Source organism: Gracilinanus agilis, chromosome 5, assembly GCF_016433145.1.
Source record: "Gracilinanus agilis isolate LMUSP501 chromosome 5, AgileGrace, whole genome shotgun sequence".
Classification (NCBI taxonomy): Eukaryota; Metazoa; Chordata; class Mammalia; order Didelphimorphia; family Didelphidae; genus Gracilinanus; species Gracilinanus agilis.
The window spans coordinates 230487387-230506232 of NC_058134.1; the positions used below are offsets into that span (position 1 = coordinate 230487387).

General features: G+C 39.0%; 1 protein-coding gene across 2 annotated transcripts in view; it reads right to left on the reverse strand.

The window, feature by feature from the left end:
* The window catches only part of NR1H4 (nuclear receptor subfamily 1 group H member 4), a 57205-nt gene extending 38801 nt beyond the window's left edge, over positions 1-18404 (reverse strand). For both annotated transcript variants that reach the window (XM_044677329.1, XM_044677328.1), the window contains exons 1-2: positions 18299-18404; positions 10942-11304 (exon numbers count right to left, since the gene is read on the reverse strand). In XM_044677329.1, coding sequence (XP_044533264.1) covers positions 10942-11304; positions 18299-18404 — 469 coding nt within the window. The remainder of the gene's footprint in view (positions 1-10941; positions 11305-18298) is intronic.
* Between the last annotated feature and the right edge of the window lie 442 nt (positions 18405-18846).

The window sequence follows — 18846 nt, forward strand, 5'->3', positions numbered from 1 at the left end:
AGGAAAGAAAGAACAAAGGAACAAACAAGCAAACGGAAGAACGGAGGAAGGGAGGACAGGAGGAAGGGAGGGAGGGAGAAAATAAGGGAAGGAGGGAGGGAGGGAGGGAGGATTTATTAAGCACTTAGCATGCGCCAGGCGCCAGGTTAGAACAATTAGGACAAAAGGGTCAGGCACAAGAAATTCTGGTAAAGAAGAAAAGTTTTGAAAAGGAAGGGGCACTTGAGATAAGGCTTAAATGGAACTAGAGGCTCCCAGAAGAGGAAGTAAGGAGGGCAAGCATTCCAGACATGGGCAATAGATAACCCATGCAAAGCATAGAGACAGAAGACAACAAGCAGGCTAGTCAGTCTAGACTCTAGCATGTGAAAGAAGTCTGAAAAGATAATAGCTCTTCACAGTAGATGGAACCAGATTGGGTAGGGCTTTCAACAAGAAAACTAAGGGGTTTGTACTGGATTCTAGAGGCAAATAGGAAGTTGGGCAAGCTTTGGATTTGGAGATGAAAGTACAAGGTAGAGCAGAAAGCTGTTGTTTCGTCAAGAACATTGTCTATTTTGTAATGATCCAGCAAGGGGCAGCCCATGGAACAGTGTAGTAATAAATTTGTAGACAGGAAGACTTGGATTTGAATCCTTATTCAGAGTTAAAGCTATGTGATCTTGGGCAAGTTGCTTATCCTTCCTGGGCCTCAGTTTCCTCATTTATAAAATGAGGGGTGTTGGACTTAATAATGGCTAAGTTCCTTTCTAATTCCAAATCTATGACCCTACAATTTCACAATTTCATGCATTTATCTTATTTTTTATTCTGTATATATTATGGATAGATCTACATACATAACTGTTTTCACTGATGAAATGTAAGCTTCTTGTGAGCAGGAAGTGCCAGGCACAAAGAGAGCACATGAGGCAGCTAGTGCATAGAACACTGGACCTGAAGTTGTGAAGACTTGAATTCAAATCTAAACTCAGAAACTCACTAGCTGTGTAACTCAAGGAAAGTTCTTTGACATATATTTGCCTCAGTTTCCTCAACTGTAAAATGAGGATAATAATAGCCCTTGCCTTCCAAGGTTATTGTGAGCATCAAATGAGATATCTGTAAAGCATTTATCTTGAAGCCTGATGCATGCTTAATAAATGCCTATTCCATTTTCTTCCCCTAATAAATGCTTGTTGATTGGTTAGTTGACTGACTTGCTACTACTCGTAGAGGATTCTTAAGAAAGATGGCCCACAATGGGTTAAAAGGAGACCATTCTTTAAGATTCTAGCGTGTCTGTTTGGGGGGTTACTTCACTGCTGTCCCATTAAAATGCTTTTTAAATGTAACTTTGTTGTGAAATTCTGTAAGCATTCTCTGCTCTGTTTTCTTGTGGTGCCAAACCAACAGGAATACAAGAGGAACACTGGGACGGTATCTGAAAGCCTGACGATGGGAGACATAGAATGCCAAGCTAAAGAGTCAAGATTCTAGTATGGAACCATGAAAAGTTTTTTACTAATGTGGTGACATGACCAATCTTTCTCATGATGATTCATGTAGGAATTATGCATAGGATGGAGTAAAGTTTGGGGGAGACTAAAGGTGGGGAGATTGGAACCATTTGCTGCCCATACTGAAGAAAACTTCCATTTTACCTTACAAGTTTAGAAAGTAGTATGATTGTAGCCACAAAAATAATACCTCCAAATGTCCTAGGAGAAGCTAAAACAGTGTAACCAACCTAAAGCCCACAATAAAAATTTCCCAGCCTTTCAGACATCTCTGTGAGCTAACTAGCTGGCCAAGATTATCATCTACAATTTATAGATAATGAAAAACTGGGGGAAAATTAATCAAAAACAGGGACAGAAATGTATGGGTCAAATCATGAGTCAAAAAAAAAAAAAAAAGACCCAAGAACTCAATTTGGAGTTAGTGTATAGAGCACTAGATTCAGGTTTGTATCCTACTACTAATACTTACTAGTTATATGATCCTGCACAAGCCATTTAACCTCTTTTAGCCTCAGTTTCCTCACCTATAAAATGGGAATAATAATATCTAAATAAAGATGGGGTTGCTTACTATGTTTCAGACACTGTGTTAAGTGTTGGTGATATATCATAAAACTATATCAACAATTCTTCAAAAATTTTTTTTAATGTTTCTGGATTTTAGACTCATCTTCATGAGTTCAAATCTAGTCTCAAACACTCAAACTCAAACAGTTTCCTCATCTGTAAAATGGAGAAGAAAATGGTAAACCATGCCAGTATCTTTGCCAAGAAAACTCAACTTGGGGTCATGAGTGTGATATGAATGAAACGACAGAACAACAATAATGTGCCAGGCCTTGTGCTAGGCTCTGGGATATATATATATACATGTATATATATGTATATCACTTATAGCTTAAATAGCTTTTAATCTGCTATACCAAGCTGATTCTCATGTCCTTAACATTTACGATGGGTAAAATAGAATATATTTAATTATATAGGAACTGGAAATTATGATTTCATTGATTCAAAGAACTCCTGCCTGAGGGAACTACTTCTACAAGTACAGGTTACCATCTTCTATGTACTAAAAGGCTAAAGGACTTGTCTAGGATCTCACAGCCTTTGTGTGTCAGAGGCAGAACTTAGAATCAAGCCTTCCAGGCTTCAGGGTCACCTGCCAGTTTACTATATCTCTATTTAATTATACAGCCCCAACATATATGGTTAGGATCCAACAAACTTTATCTTAATAATATACTTTGCAGCAATATAATTTAATGCCAAGATTGCCATATTTCCTAAACATCCGCGAGTTCCATGGTCACAATACAGTTGAGTTTCTTTTTCTGTCCCTGACTTTTCACAACAAAGCTGGCAGGAAAAACTCCTATCAATGAGGGTCAGCACTTTGTCTTATTGGAGAGATGCCCAGATTGATTTAAGTGGCTTGCCCAGGGTCCCACAGCTAGTATGTGTCAGAGGTAAGACTTGAACTGTAGTCTTTGAGGCTCCTGAGGCAAACTAAAAATAGGTTGAAGCTATATTATCACACTGCCTTTCATGGAGTAGCTGTGATTTTCAACATACAGTGATTAACATAGTACTGCGATCTGATTACTGACCCAATCTTTGAAATAAAAGATTATTGCAATAGATAATTTTCTTCCAGATTTGATTTCCATCAATGACAACAGTGTGAAAAAAAATTTTCAAAAGACCCCCAGATTTGGATCGAAGCAATGACTAAGCACCTCTTCAGAGGGTATATGCCAAAAAAATATGACCCATATTCCTGCAGAGAGGGGATGAAAATATACATTTTTTGATCCCTTGTATGGTTTCCTTGATTATGCTTCTTTTTTGGTTACAATTTTTTTCTTCTGTTTTTAATTGGGAGAGAGAATTAGGAAGCTGTGGAAGGAACAATAGTCTTTCACCAAAAAAAAAAAAAGAAAGAAAATTACCATTTAAATTTTTTAATCATAAAGAATAGTTCAGAAAGAAAAAAAAACAAGCAGGATAATTGTGAAAGTAATGGGTCCAATCAATTACATAAACATCCTATATTTTTAAAGCAAAGAACTGTGGGAAAGTCATTATGGTTTTATATACAATATCCTTTTGGTGTTATATTTTGTATAAGGAAATTTTCTTTTTGAGGAGATATTTGCAAAGTTCAGATTTTTTAAAAAATCTAAACCAGGTCAGTGAAAGCTCATTGTCATAAACAAAAATGTGATCATAAAGACTAAAGGGTCAATATGATTACTAATTTGTTCCTAAAAAATGCCTTTCTAAAATGTTACAATGTCCCCTACAGATGACTGTGGGTAGCTCTGGCATCCAAAAAGATATGACTGACACTGACCTATTCTGAAATGCAGGCCCTTACAAATATGCTCAGTTATTTCCAGATATGACTTTTGAGTTGACATCTGAAACCTGAATCCATATTCAATTGGTCATCAGTACAGAAAACTGGGATTAGAGGAAGGAAAGGAGGAATTATTGATTTAATGGGATGTCATGTCTGAATTCTTCAGATATTACTTCAATAAATCTATAAAATCCTTCAACTGTTATTGCTACAAACACTAAGAAAAAAACATAATGGGTGGTGAAAATGCTCCTAATATGACCCAAAAAAAGCAGATACAGAGGTCAGTGAGAACAGAAAATTACCAAAATTCAATTCAGAAGAGGGGAAGTCACTTTATTAAAGATTTTTCATTTCCTCTGTAGCTTAAAGAAATAACAACATGAAATTTAGTAGTATATTTTGTTGTTGCAAAAAAACCTAGAACTCAATCTATAGCCCATCATTTGGGAATTTTACTAAAGCAATCATGGTAAATCCATGTAATGGGACAAAGCAGTGTAATAAACAATATGAGTAATTAAGAGAAATGTGTGAAGATTTGTGTGAACTGAAACATGGTTAAGTTTGGAAAACCAGGACAATGAAATTGACAGCAACATAAATGAGAAGTTCACTGAAACAAATGAGCTCTGAGTCAATGAAAAGTCACTAATGGTTCTAAAGAATAAATAACATAGCACCCTCCTTTCAGCAGAAAGGAGGAACACAGCTCAATCAGAACATTGTATACATTGTCAGATATGCTCATGGTTATTCTTGTTAACTGTTGTTTTTTTTTTTCTTACAAGAGAAGGTTCAGTTTCAGGATGGGGTAGTAGGGAAAGACAGGTTTATGCTTTTTAGAAATAATTGTGAAAAGAAAACAAAATGCAACCAATCAAACTTAAAAAAAATACCACCATGAACTTTAAATAAGGATTTGATAGTCTCTTATCCTAGACATGAGATTTATGGAGTCAAAGTAATTTCATGTCTACTAAGACCAGCTAGGTGGCACAGTGGATAGAGAGCACTGGACCTGGAATCAGAAAGACTTAAATTAAAATCTGGCCTCAAACACTTACTAGCTGTGTGACTCTCTGGTCAAGGCACTTAACCCTTTCCCCCCCAGTTTCCTTATCAACTGATAATGAACTGGAGAAGGAAATGGCAAATCACTCTAATATCTTTCACAAGAAAACCCAAATGGGGTAATGAAGTCAGATCCAATTGAAACATTGTACTAGTCTCTGTGGATACATATATCAAATACTCAAGTAACAAGAATATCTGAAAAATGTACTATGTGTCCAGAGCTATGGTAGGCACTGGGATTACAAAGGCAAAGAATGAAAAAATTCCTGTTCCCAAGGATTTAGTAAACTCCTTAAGGGCAGACAGTATTTATCCCTAGCATGCAGCACCATTCATAACACATAGTAGGCACTTAACATGTCCTTGTTGAATATGTGAATGAATGAGTGATTGTACAAGAAAAAGTAAAGACTGCTTCAGAGAGACATATAATCAGAAAATTAAGTGAGAGAATAGCTACATAGCACAGTAGATAGATTATCAGTTTTATTACACTAGCTATGTGACCCTGGAAAAATCACATAACCCCCTTTGCCTTAACTTCCTCATCTATAAAATGAGCTGGAAAAAGAAATGGCAAACCATTCCAGTATTTTTGCCATGAAAATCCCAAATAGGGTCAGGAAGAGTTGGACATGACTGAAAATGACTAAAAAACAACACATGGAAAGTCTGAGAGCTATCTAACAGACTTATCTCATGTCAGGTAGCTGCAATATTCTGACATCTAGAGGAAACCCCTCACTTCACATGTTGGGTCCCCCTCCCTTTCTCTTAAGCCCAGATGAAGTGCTCTAAGAGTATCTTGACAAATCAACCTTATTTTTTAAGATTTTGTACAAATACTTGTTCAAAGACTCCTCCTAAAATCAGGTCACCTATTTTCCAGAGGTAACTATTATGGTTTTACACCACTTGGTCACTGGTGTTTGAAAAGAGTGTTTATTGACTTAACCTGTCCATGGACCTTAGCTATTTTGCTGTGTCAGCTATGTATTCTTATAGAAATCACTGGCTATCAGAAAAAAAAAACTTTTAAAATGTATGAAGTTTAACAAAATCTCCTGTGATGTACTTTCAAGACCCCAGACCCAGATCTTAACCCCCCACTAGAATTTTCATGACACACGCAGTCTATATTATTATTTTCTAGGTAAAATTAATAATAACTCATTTTTACAGAGTATTTTAAGGTTTGATACATGCTTTCTTACAATGGTCCTGGGAGGTAATTGCTCAAGATTTGTCTGACCCATTTTACAGATAAGTATAGTAACCAGCCCAAGGTCATAGGACAATAGGATCATAAGATGGTCTTAGATCTAGAGCTAGAAGGGACCTTGAAGGCTGTCAAGTCCAACTTCTTCATTTTACAGATGAGGAAAGTGAGGATGAGAAAGGACAAGTGACTTGCCCAGGGTCACACAACTAGCAAGTGGCTGAGGCAGAATTTGTGCCTGGCCTCCTGATTTTAGGATCTAAGTTTTATGTCCCCAAGTAGATTAGAAGCTCCTTAAGGAAAGGAGCTTCTACACACTACCTTAATGTGAACCTCAAAAGCGCCCAATAAATATTTATTGAATGAATGAGTAATGATAATGGTTAACATTTAGATGGGAATTAGGTGCCACAGTGGATAGAATGACAAGCCTAGAATTGAGAAGGCTCATCTTCCTGAGTTCAAATTCAGTCTCAGACACTTACTAGCTGTATGACCCTAGACAAGTAACTTAATCCTTTTGCCTCAGTTTCCTCATCTGTAAAATGATCTGAAGAAAGAAATGTTAAACCATTCCAGATCTAGAGTCAGGAAAACACATTTTCCCAGGTTTAAATTATAATAAGTAGATAATGTGGCTGGTAACAGGGGAGCTGGTGGTACAAGTGTGTCACCTGGGCCTGAGAGCCAGTAACTTCAGTAGCAGGTGATTTGAGACTGTCAGGGATGTGTAGCCTGAGCTGTGATGCCCGATCAGTCTCCCTGCTATCTGTAGGCTCCTTTAAGGTGGAGAGTGAGGGGCCCCTCCCTGCTGGAGTGAAAGCAGAACTCAACAGGAAGTGAAGCTCACACACTTCCTGAATAAAATGGATGCTTGCCCAGTACTTCCTTTGGAGTCAAGTGGTTGTTCTTCTCCCCTCTCCTCAGCCTCTTAGCCCAAGATGATGTTATAATAACTACAGAAGTTCACAGTTTCAGGCTAAGGGTTTATTTTAACATGGAAGGGAAAACTGGGTTTAGGGCTCTTGAGAGACTGTTGCTAGGGGCAACTGGCAAGTGTTGGCTATGGATCTAGAAGGCAAGGCCAGGCTGAGGGAACCAGCCCTCAGCCAGACATAGTTTAACACTGCCCTGATGTTGTTTGGTCCACCAGCTAGACAGATATAGTTGATGAATTGATTTAGGGGTGTCTCTGTTGCTAGGCTACTCTAATCTAAATCCTGCCCACTTTCCACAAACCAAACCTCCCTTCAACCTCCGGGGGACCCCAAGGGGAAGTCAGGGGTAGCTGGGTGTCTGGGTGAAGTCAAGGAAATCAGAACTCCCAGGTTGGTTCTGCAGGGGTTTTTATAGTCCCAGCTCAAACTGTCAGCTCCTAGGTCTAGCACCTGCCGGGCCAGAGTTCCATTCTCCTAACTGACAGGATTGCCTAGGGTAATTTTGCAAATGCAAGAGATCTTGCATAAATCCTGCATTACAAAATACAGTTTTAGACATTTACTAGTTATGCAACCTTAGGCAAGTCACTTAACCCTGTTTGCCTCACTTTCCTTATCTGTAATTAGGGACCCAAATAGGGTTATGAAGTGTCAGATATGACAAAAAAACAAACAAACAACTGAACAACAACTTTTATAATCAACCCAAAGGTTTATAAAACATATCCTCATAATAACCCTAAGAAGCTGATACTATTACAATCCTCGTATTACAACTGAGGAAACTGAGGTAAGGTGACTTGCCCAGGGTCACATATCTAGACTTTGAAGCCAGATTTGAACTCAGGTCTTCCTGACTCCAGGTCCAAGGTTTTATCTACAGTATCACCTAGCTGCCTCTAATGAATGAACCTGAAAAATAACTAAAATATAATCATACTTATAAAAATGGTTGTCCTAAATCTCAACATGTCTTTTGCCTTAGAAAAGTGATAAAAGATACAAGATATTATCAAACCTGGTACTGATCTTAATAACTACAGTTTCTATAATGATGATACATATAGAGCATTGACTGCCTGGGGAGGCAGGTTGTTGGAATCATTACCCCAGTGGGGGCAGGATGTAAAATTGTGATTTAACCTTAGTGAATTGCTTCCAGTGTGGAAAATCCTCCTACAGACCCAGATTGGCAGCTTCCCTAGAATGTAGAATTTTATATTGTGGCCCAATATAAGGGCACCCCCAATCAGCCAGACAAATGAGAATCATGCTAACTCAGTCCCCTCCCACAAAGGCAGAGCATGGAAGCTGACTAAGGTAAGGACTGGATGGAGCAGGCTTGTGGGGGGAGGGGATAGACAAGCGGCTAGATCAGGTTGGGGGGAAAAAAAGAATGTGGAGGGGCTAAATAGGGAGAAACTAGATTGGTACTTCCTCTTTGGTGATTTGGAGCAGAGCCAGGATGGGAAGAGAAAGTAATGGCCGGTCCTTTCAAACTAACTCTTAACAAGCATGTGGCTTCGTTTTTCTAATGGCTGTTAATAAATCTTTAAAACCCATAATATTTTTAAATCTATCCTTTTATACCCATTTTATTTCTTACATTAATGGCGACCATGAAAGGACCTCAAAATTAGTTCAAGGACTTCCAAATTTCCAATATCACAATTCCCATAAATAGTGGGCACTGGAGCTAGGATTTTTCATCTAGGTTGCATGACCTCCCTTCCCATTAGACTTTGCTAGATAAAAATTTTTTTCCATTTGGAGAACTGTTCATATATCATGATATCATACTCAAAGGTCACCAAGAGCAGAATCTCCAGCATCAAGCATCTTCCCTCTGTAAACCATGCTTCCTTCATCTGACTAGTAGTCTGAAAGCACAAGCCTGATCATGTCCCACCCCTCCTCAACAAGCTCCAGGGACCCCTTCTTGTGCTTAGGATAAAACAAAAACTCACAACTATTGATTAAAACCATTTACCACCTGGATTCAACTTACATTTTCCACCTTATAAGGCAGTACTAGAGGGGCAACCAGTGGGTGCAGTGGATAGAATGCTTGCTCTGGGGTCAGGAAGATTCATTTTTCCTGAGTTCAAATCTGGCCTCAGATACTGCCTAGCTGGATGACCCTGGGCAAGTCACTTTACCCTGTTTGCCTCAGTCTCCTCATCTATAACATGAGCTAGAGAAGGAAAATGGCCAACCAATCCAGAATCTTTGCCATGGAAACCCCAAATGGGGTCATGAAGAGCCAGACGTGACTGAAACAACTAGATAACCAAAAAGCATTGCTGCCCTTCACAGACTCTAAAGATTATTTAAATGAGTTTACTTTTATCCCTTCCTAGACAACATTCTGTCTTCCACTTATGCCTTAACAGGGGTTGTATCCATGCCTGGAACAGACCCCATCCTTGCCTTTACATCTTAGAATCCTTAATGTCCTTCAAAGCTCGGCTCAAACATCACTGCTTACAAGACCTTTCCTGAGTGTCTTGTCTGCTTGTGTCTTCCTCCCAAATTACCTTGTATTTACGTGACATGGATTTATTTATATGTATATACATTGCCTCTCTTAATAGAATATAACCTCACTGTGGGCAAGAGTCATGTAAGAGAAAGCATGGATGGGTTCCAAGGCAGAAGAGCACTAAGGGCTAGGCGATGGGAGATAAGAGACTTGCCTAGGGTCTCCTAGCTGGGAAGTCAGAGGTGGAATTGAATACTACATGTGCTGCGTGGCATAGTCCAAGCATTGGCTAGATTCATTAAATAGAACTATTGTTGTTCAGTTGTGTTCAACTCTCTGTGGCACCATTTAGGTCCAGTTTTCTTGGCCAAGATTTCGGAATGGATTGCCATTTCTTTCTCTAGATCATTTTATCAATGAGAAAACTGAGGCAAACAGAATAGCACAACTACTAAGCATCTGAGGTCAGACTTAAACTCAAGAAGATGCATCTTTTTGACTCCTGACCTGACACTCTATCCTCTGTACCACTTAGATAGCTTAAACTAGACTATAGTCAGCAGTGAATATGATGTAAAAACATTAATAATAAAAAATATTTAAAGAAGTAATGTAAAGGACAGCTGGGTAGCTCAGTGGATTGAGAGCCATGCCTAGAGACAGGAGATCCTGGGTTCAAATCTGGCCTCAAAGATTTCCTTGCTGGGTGACCCTGGGCAAGTCACTTAAGCCCCATTGCCTAGATCTGACCACTCTTCTGCTTTAGAACCAATACCAAGTATTTATTCTAAGGTGGAAGGTAAGGGTTTAAAATTATTTTTCTTAAGTAATGTAGCTTGGACATTTTATATAGTTTTTTATCTTTCAAAAATAAAAAAGGAGGTAAATAGGTGGCTATAGCAAGCCAGGCCTAGAGAAAAATCTGACCTCAGACATTTTCTAGCTGTGTGGTCCTACACAAGTCACTTCTTCCCCTCTCCCCCATTGCCTAGCCATTACTTCTCTCCTGTCTTGGAACCATTACACAGTATTGATTCTAAGGTGGAAGGCAAAGGTTTAAAAATAATCATAAGAAAAAAATTTTTACTTGTATAAGACATTGACAATGGGTACGTTTTTGGCCTATGATAGTGGGACTTTAGCGAGAAAAAAAATCATTATATATAACCTAAAGCATCTTAGAGATGTCTTCCTTGGGTATACAATAGGCCACTCTCATCACCATAGTTCCAATTCATAAGGAGAAGGAAGGAGAAGGAAAGAGGGCAGAGAATCAGGTCAAAAGTATTCTAATAAGACCAATAATTTGAAATTTCATGAAGAGGTAGGGAGAGGATTGGTAACCAAAATATCCTTACCTTTGCACCCCTCACAAGTCAGTGCATTATAATGGTATCCAGAAGCTTTGTCTCCACAAACAACACAGAGCTCTTCTCCCTTCATCCTCCCTGCAGAAGAGCCCATCCGGGGCTTCTTGGTTATCGGGACATCCACCAGCTCAGGCTCCCTGGTGTAGAGAGTCTCTGAGGGCACTCGTCTGAGTTCATACATTCCAGGAGAGTACCATTCCTCAGGCTGTTGGGAGTAGAAGCCCAGGTTGGGATAATAGGGGGACGAGGAAATCTGTGGCTGAACTTGGGAAAATTGGATATTTCCATACTGTGTATAGGGTGACAGGTCAGTTTCAGGCCCCAGGTGCCCTGGTTGCTCTGTAAGCACACCTGAATGAGAGAACAACAATGAAAGGAAAATGAATCCCAAGTCACATTGCAAAGGCATCCTTTATCTAATGAAGAACGTGAGTAGAACCGTTTAAAAATATCTGGTTATTAAAACTTTTTCATTTCAAAGAAATGTTTAATGAACGACAGGACTTTGGAAAATTAATTGCTTTGAATTCTACCAGTCAGCTGAGAAACTAAATAAGCAGGAATGATAATGACGGTGGTAGTGGTGGTGGTGATTGCTTAGTTGGATGGTTGTTGCCCTTTGTGCTAGAAGAGGGCCAAAATATGTCACTGGTGATGCCTTTTGACTGGAATATAAATTGGATTTGAGTGAGGCAGAGTTGCACAAAGTCATTGGCTTCCCTTTCTTTCAGTCATTGAAGTCCGGTGGCAATACCATGATGATGTGAATGATGTTAATAATAATAATGAAAACGTCAATTAATATTTACATAACAACTTGAGGTCTCTCAGTACTTTGGTTGTTTATTTGTTTTTAAGTATTTTTCCATGGTTGCATGATTCATGTTCTTTCCCTCCCCTTCCCAGAGCCGACAAGCAATTCCACTGGGTTATACATGTATTATCACTCAATACCTATTTCCATATTAATCATTTTTATAATAGAAGAATATTTTAAGAACAAAAACCCCAAATCCTATACCCATATAAACAAGTGATCAATCATATTTTTTCCTTCTGAGTTTCTACTCCCACAATTCTTTCTCTGGAGGTGGATATTGTTCTTTCTCATAAGTCTTTCAGGATTGTCCTGGATCATTGCATAGCTATTAGTAGCAAAGTTAGTTAACATTTGCTCATCCCACAATGTTTCACTTTCTGTGTACAATGTTCTCCTGGTTCTGCTCATTTCACTCCACATCAGTTCATGAAGGTCTTTGTACCTCATATGGAATCTCAGTATTTTAAATATAGATTATCTCATTGAATTTTAACAACTCCAAGAGGTGGGCATGATTATTACCCCCATTTTACAGAAGGGATTCAGAAAATAAGATGAATGGTTTTAAGTTTTCTGTGAGCTTTGAGAGATAGTGTGGAAAAGTTGCTATAATGGTAGCCATGGAGTCAGAAAGACCTGGGTTTGGATTCTGTTAAGGGGAGGTGCTTTGGATTTTCAGTCAGAGGACTTGGGTTCAAAACCTGCTTCTGATATTTATCAGTGGTGTCACTGGGCAATCATTTCAGTTCCCTGGGCCTTGGTTTCTTTATCTGTAAACTGAAGGGGTCAGATTAAATGATTTTTGAAGTCTCTTCCAGATCTGAATCTATTTTAGCGTTGTAACTCCTCCTAGGGCATTATTTCAAAAAAACAATCTTGTGTTTTCTTACCAGGGAGCGGCATGACTTCTTTGTGGCTGAGTGAATTTATTGGGGCTACTTACTGGAGTATTATACTAGCCTCCTATTAATTCAGCCTCTTACACTTACCTGTGTGTGACCATGTAGAAATCAGAATCTTTCTAAGCATCAATTATAAAATGGTCTTGGGTACCTAAAGTTCACGTCTATGTCAGTCAATCAAATAACTACTATGTGTCAGACACTACATTAAGCACAAGGGATGCAAAAGGAGATTAAAGACAGTCCCCACCCTCAAGGATCTCAGAATTTAATGGGGAGGATAATAAGCAAACATATATGTACTAACAAGCTATAGATAAGATAAATAGGAAATAAGAGAAGGAGGGGAGTAGAATAAATGAAGGAAAGGATGGATGAATATGGTATCGTATTGGCAGGTATGATAGTGGATAAGGCACATGACCTGGACCTCAGATAAGACCCAAGTTTAACCTAACCCAGACACATGCTAGCTGCATGACCCTGGGCAAGTCACTTGATCTTTCTCAATTTCAGTTCCCTGATCTGTAAAATGGGAATAATAGTAACTCATCCTGTACTAATAGTATATATACACCCATATATGTACACACAGGGTTCTAAAAATCTCATCACAGTTTTAGGCTATTAAAGTTTACAATGGCACTAAGACTTCTGAGACATTTTGTGTGTATGCGTGTGTGTGTGTGTGTGTGTGTGTGTGTGTGTAAAGAAGCTCCTTGTGAGTAACTTAAAAAGAATCTCAGGATATACGTAACCCATAAGGAGCTCCTCACACCTCTGGAAACACAGGCCCAGTCAAATATAGTCAAATGAACAAATAACTAAAGGGAGGGTCAGAGAATGGCATGTGCATGTTATTCAGATCTTCTGGCTAATATAGCCTCCTCCTAGGCTGCTTAAGCAGGGCATGCTGGGGAGCCGGGGTTGTTAAAGGCTAGGTCCAACAATCACATACCTTCCATCTGGAAAGGCTTCAAGGTCAAATCTGGTGAGGGCTCTGGAATGTTAACTGGCCTACCAGTGCCTCATTCCATTCCAATCCTAAATCTGAACCACTGGCGATGCATCTAGATGGAAGAACTTAGCCAGCTCCAGGAACTCCTAGAACTGAATAAACATCTTTACTTGCTCTTCTGATCTCCTTCTCCTGAGATTTGATGACTTTTAGCTCTGCAAGTAAGAACATTTTGGTGGTCTAGCATGTGGAATATATGAAAGGAAAGCCAAAAAGGAAGAGAAGCAAGTGCTGAAAACCATTGTCAAGATATGGAAGCAACAACACCTGTAGCAGAAAAAGAAGGTGGAGAGTAGATCTCAGAACTCAAAGAAATAAGCCAGCACTGGGAATCTGAAAGGTCATGCAGGCAAAGTCCTGACTCTAGTTGAGCTCAATAGGTTCCATGGTATCTGAGACCTGGCACTGGCTCCCTTACCCCTTTCCAACAGTATTTCAATAAGAAAGTGGATTCTAGCTCCCCACCTATCTGGTACACGAAATGATTATCCCCATTCCACAGATGAGAAAACTGAAGTCAATCTGAATACAGTCATAAAGCAAGGAAGTATCAGAGGAGGTATTCAAGCCTATGAAAGCTAGACTCCAGAACTCCACATGCTAAGGAGAGGGTGAAAAGCTCCATCAAATCCACTGAGAAAAACTTTCATTTCCATCTTACCAGCTACTCCTAATATAACGTCTCTTCCACGACCCTGTGGTAGTGTCCTCCTCTTTAGACAATTCCTGTCAGCTCTTTTTAATGTCCCTGAACATGGCACCAGAGTGCTGTGACAAGACCACTGACTCCAGAAAATAAGGAACCGGGTTCCAATTTTACCTGTGATACTTAATATCTGTGTGGGATAGATAGATTTTGGTCCTGTTATTTCAAACACCTGTAGCAATGCAAGTTGTTATCTGCAATGTAGACTTAGACATTGCCTAGATCTCTGAGATGTTAAGCATTTCTGAAGAGTCACACAGCCAATATGTGATAGAGACATGACTTGAACCTAGGTCTTCCTGGAGTCAAGGCCAATTCTATTCATTAGTCCTCCACATAGGTAAGTAAATACAAAAATATACAAAGTATATTATATATATATATATATATATATATACAAGTTATGCATATTACCTATATGCAAAGAATTTATAAATACAAAATAATTTCAAGTTAAGTACTAACAATTTATTGAGGATGTAGGGCAGGAAATAATAGTAATAATAATAATGATGATGATGATGATTGCTCACATCTCATATAGTGCTCTAAGGTTTTCAAAGCACTTCCAAATATTATCTCATTTGGTCCTGAGAACAATACTGTGAGGTGGGCACTACTATCATCCCCATTTTATCGTTCTAGAAAACTGAGGCTGACAAAAGTTAAATGACTTGCCTCTGGTCACACAGCTATAAAATGTCAGAGGCAGGATTAACACTCAGGTATTCCTGTTCCCACATCCAACCTTCTCTCCACTGTCATTCAGAGTCAGGGGATCTGGGTTCAAATTTGAACTCTGCCACTAGCTACCATCCAATGAGATCATAGAAGCAAAGTATTTTGAAAATCTTACAGAGTTGTATAGACGTGCAACACTGTGCTTCTGCACCTTGGTCAAATCATTCCCTCTCTTTGAATCTCATTTTCTTGATCTGTAAAGGTACGAGCTTGTTCTGGATGATGTCTGAGAAAGTGATGCTAGGAAGATGCTGTCGCTGACTCTTCTCACCTCATAAAATTGCTGGAGATGAACAGTAGTTACGGATGTAGAAACAGAAGGTATAATAGGGACTTTCTTCCTCCCAGAACTAACAGGATGCTAGACTCCAAATAAGTCCTTGTCAAACACTTTTAACATAATGATAATCAAGGCATTGATTGCTGCAAATGAATCACTCATATTAAGCTGTTTGCTTTTCCACTCCATGGATTAAAGTGATGGTTTAGAGAGATGGTGACAACCTGCCAATGGAATTGTTTGGGAGGGTTAGAGACAAGTGTGAAAATGTGGCTCCCTCTCAGCCAGGAGAAGCTAATAGAGGCTTTCCTTTGGGTATTCCTTTGCGCATTTGGACATTGCCATTCTGTAGCAATGGAATAAGATTCTAGTTATAGAATCTCCCCAGAGTTTATTAGATGATTCCTCAAGAATGTAGAATTTGAATCATTTGGCACTTATAAGCCTCCCTCATTTAGCTCTACCATTGGCCTTTTTAGCCTCTTGTCGTATCCTTCACTCTCTCCTACTCACTGGCCTAACAGTCCTCCTAGCTGTTGTTCAAGTGTGATCCATCAAACTCTATCAATATGTTCATATAAAATCACACAAGATTCAGAACCAAAAGGAATCTCAGAAACACACACACACACACATACACAGACACACACACTCCCTATATATAAGATCTCAGGACCACTGAGCCTCTCTAATCCAATTCTCTCATTTTACACTTAGAGAAACTGAGGCTCAGGGAGAAAAGCCTTGCTCAGAGTCACATAGTAGACCCAAAGATTCAACCCCAAACCTTCTGACACATACCCTGTGCTCTCTCTATTGTATCATGCCACCCCTACCCCCACCCCCTTGCCTAGAATGGACTTCCTCTTCATCTCCACCTTTCAAAACCTTTATCTTCCATCGAGATTTAATTCCAATGCCATGTCTTCTGGGGAACCTTATTCTCTGTCTTCCCTCCCTCTACCCCAGCTGGAAGACTACTCTCCCTGATCATATATTTCTAGAGCACTTTGCCTGATCTGTCCTATCTCTTCTCATGACTGCCTTTGAGTCCCCCAGCTCAGCTCTTTATGACTCTAAGTCGTTGATGTTTTGCTGATCTGACTTGATAGAGTTTCCTCATTGGGAGATCACTATATCAATGAAATTATAGGTCCAGATTTTCTTAAAATTTCCAGCTCTAAGCATAATGCTTTCCACAAAGGAGATATTTCATAAAGAAGTTCAATCGGGTCGGATCCTGAGTAATATAAATGATAATTTTTGTGCTGGGAAAAAAACCACCAAACCCAAGATGACTAGTATATCTTGTTCGATTCATATGTAGAATTAGAGGTTTTATTCCTTAAAATTTTCTTCCTTTCAAAATCCCAAATCCCAATTTCATAATTAAAATACAACTTTAGCAGTATCCTTTACATTTTATTTCTGCCTTTTGTTTTTACACCAAGCTCATCCTCCTCATCCTGAACCTTCCCTTAGAATAATGAAAAGCAGTTAATCAATCATGTCTGCAGATTAGGCAACATTCTGTACCTATCATCTTGCTCTCTTCTGAGAGGAGGGAAACCTGTTTCATCATAACACTTGACTAAAATATCATTCAACATCCCAGAAACCCGAAGTCTAATGTCTGAGAGTTTTTCTGGCTTAAACTATTGACCTTGCTATTTTTGTGAGATTCCCCTATTCTTGATTCTCCCCTTCTCCCACCAGTTTCCAATTCTAAATAATCCTCTTGTTCATTATTGATATCAAGTTGAATAAAAAATGATACTCCACAAAGTCTTTGGCACAAAACACCCTCTAAATTTTCTTTGCCAAGGAAACCGATCATTCTTCGAATTTCATCTCCAAATGAAAGGCGACCTAGTTTTTATCTAAGACCAGAGATGAAGTCTGTGCTCATGATCAAGGGAACCTATAGAACATGCCCAATTCTAATATGTTTAAAATGTCATAAACCTAAGTGGGAGTCCTGCTCTAAAACTGTAAGCTAGATCATAAGCTACTTGAGGACAGGAACTATTCACTTTGGTCTTTGAATCCCCAGTATCAATTAGAGTGACCGCCAAAGTTTAATAAATGTTCCCTTGATTATGATGACAGAATTCACTAGTGTTTGCTTTTGAACTGGGGGCAGGGAAGACACATTATTCAGAGCTGCAGACTTCAGAGGATAAAATATATGTGTGGGAATGACCATCCACAATTCTTGAGGACCCCAGATGAAACATGCTCCCCCCTTCTAGTGACTCAGAGTACCAACCAACATTTATTTTGGAAATGGCCAATGTTGGAATTAGTTTTGCTTGATTATCCATGTCTTTACAGGGGTTTTGTTTCTCTTGCTATCTCAGGAGTGGAAGTGGGAGCAAGGGAGAGAGAGAGAAGGCAAATCTAAAATTAAAATAAAATTCCATTTTTAAATGTGTGTGTTGAGGCTAAATTCAGTTTAGCAAAATGTCGATAAGCTCCTTGTCTGTCCGAAGTCCTATGCCATATTCCTCATGGGTTTTCTTTTTCTTTTTTTTGGTGGTGTTCAGTGGCTTGGGGGAAGGGTATAGAAAGAGAAAGAAAAGTAATGCTTTTGAATGGATAAAAAGGAAATGTAACTTTTAAGAAAGAACTGTGCCTGCCACTCTTGGATTTGTCTGTACTGAGCTCTTTCTCCCACCTACAGTTCATCAGATTTAGAGTCGGCAAGGATCAAAATTAACATCTTAATAAATGAAAGAATATTGAAGCAAAGGGAGATTAAGTAACCAAGGTCACACAGGTAATACTAAAGAGTTGTTAGTGACAATCTGTTGCCACAAAAAGTCATGGCCTTCAATCCATGTAAGATGATTGAACAAGACACACGGCAGCATCCTACCTTTAGCCGTCTTCAGTCCAAGCATTTCCCCAATTCCAGAAGAACTTGGGCTCTCCCGGGGACTGTCTTGAACTAGGTTTTCCAGACCCTGAAACTGCATTACCATTCTTTAACCTATCCACAGCAAATGTAAAACTGAAAACTAGGACTTACTTTGAAACTTAGTAAGGAGTAACAGAGGCCAGAGGTTAGGTGGCTTACTGATTAACTTCCTGACAGGGTAGAAAAATTTGTAACTCTTTGTGAGGCACATTTCTGGTGCCAGAGGGTTCTATAAGCCAGAAACCCTTCTGTTGGTGGCAAATATATCAAAGATCTTCAGAGACTGAGCTTCCATTTGGTGACTCTGGTTCCTTTGGTATAAAATAAACAAAATGAATGGTCAACCCCACCATGTGCTCTGGGTTCTCTTTCTTCCTAGCAAAAATAATATATCAGATGATGTCATTTTATGACATCTTGGACTCGTGCTAGAATTTTAGTTACTGATTGAATAGAAGTTGGCATTTCTCACTATATTCCATTTTCACACGGGCCATTTCAACTGG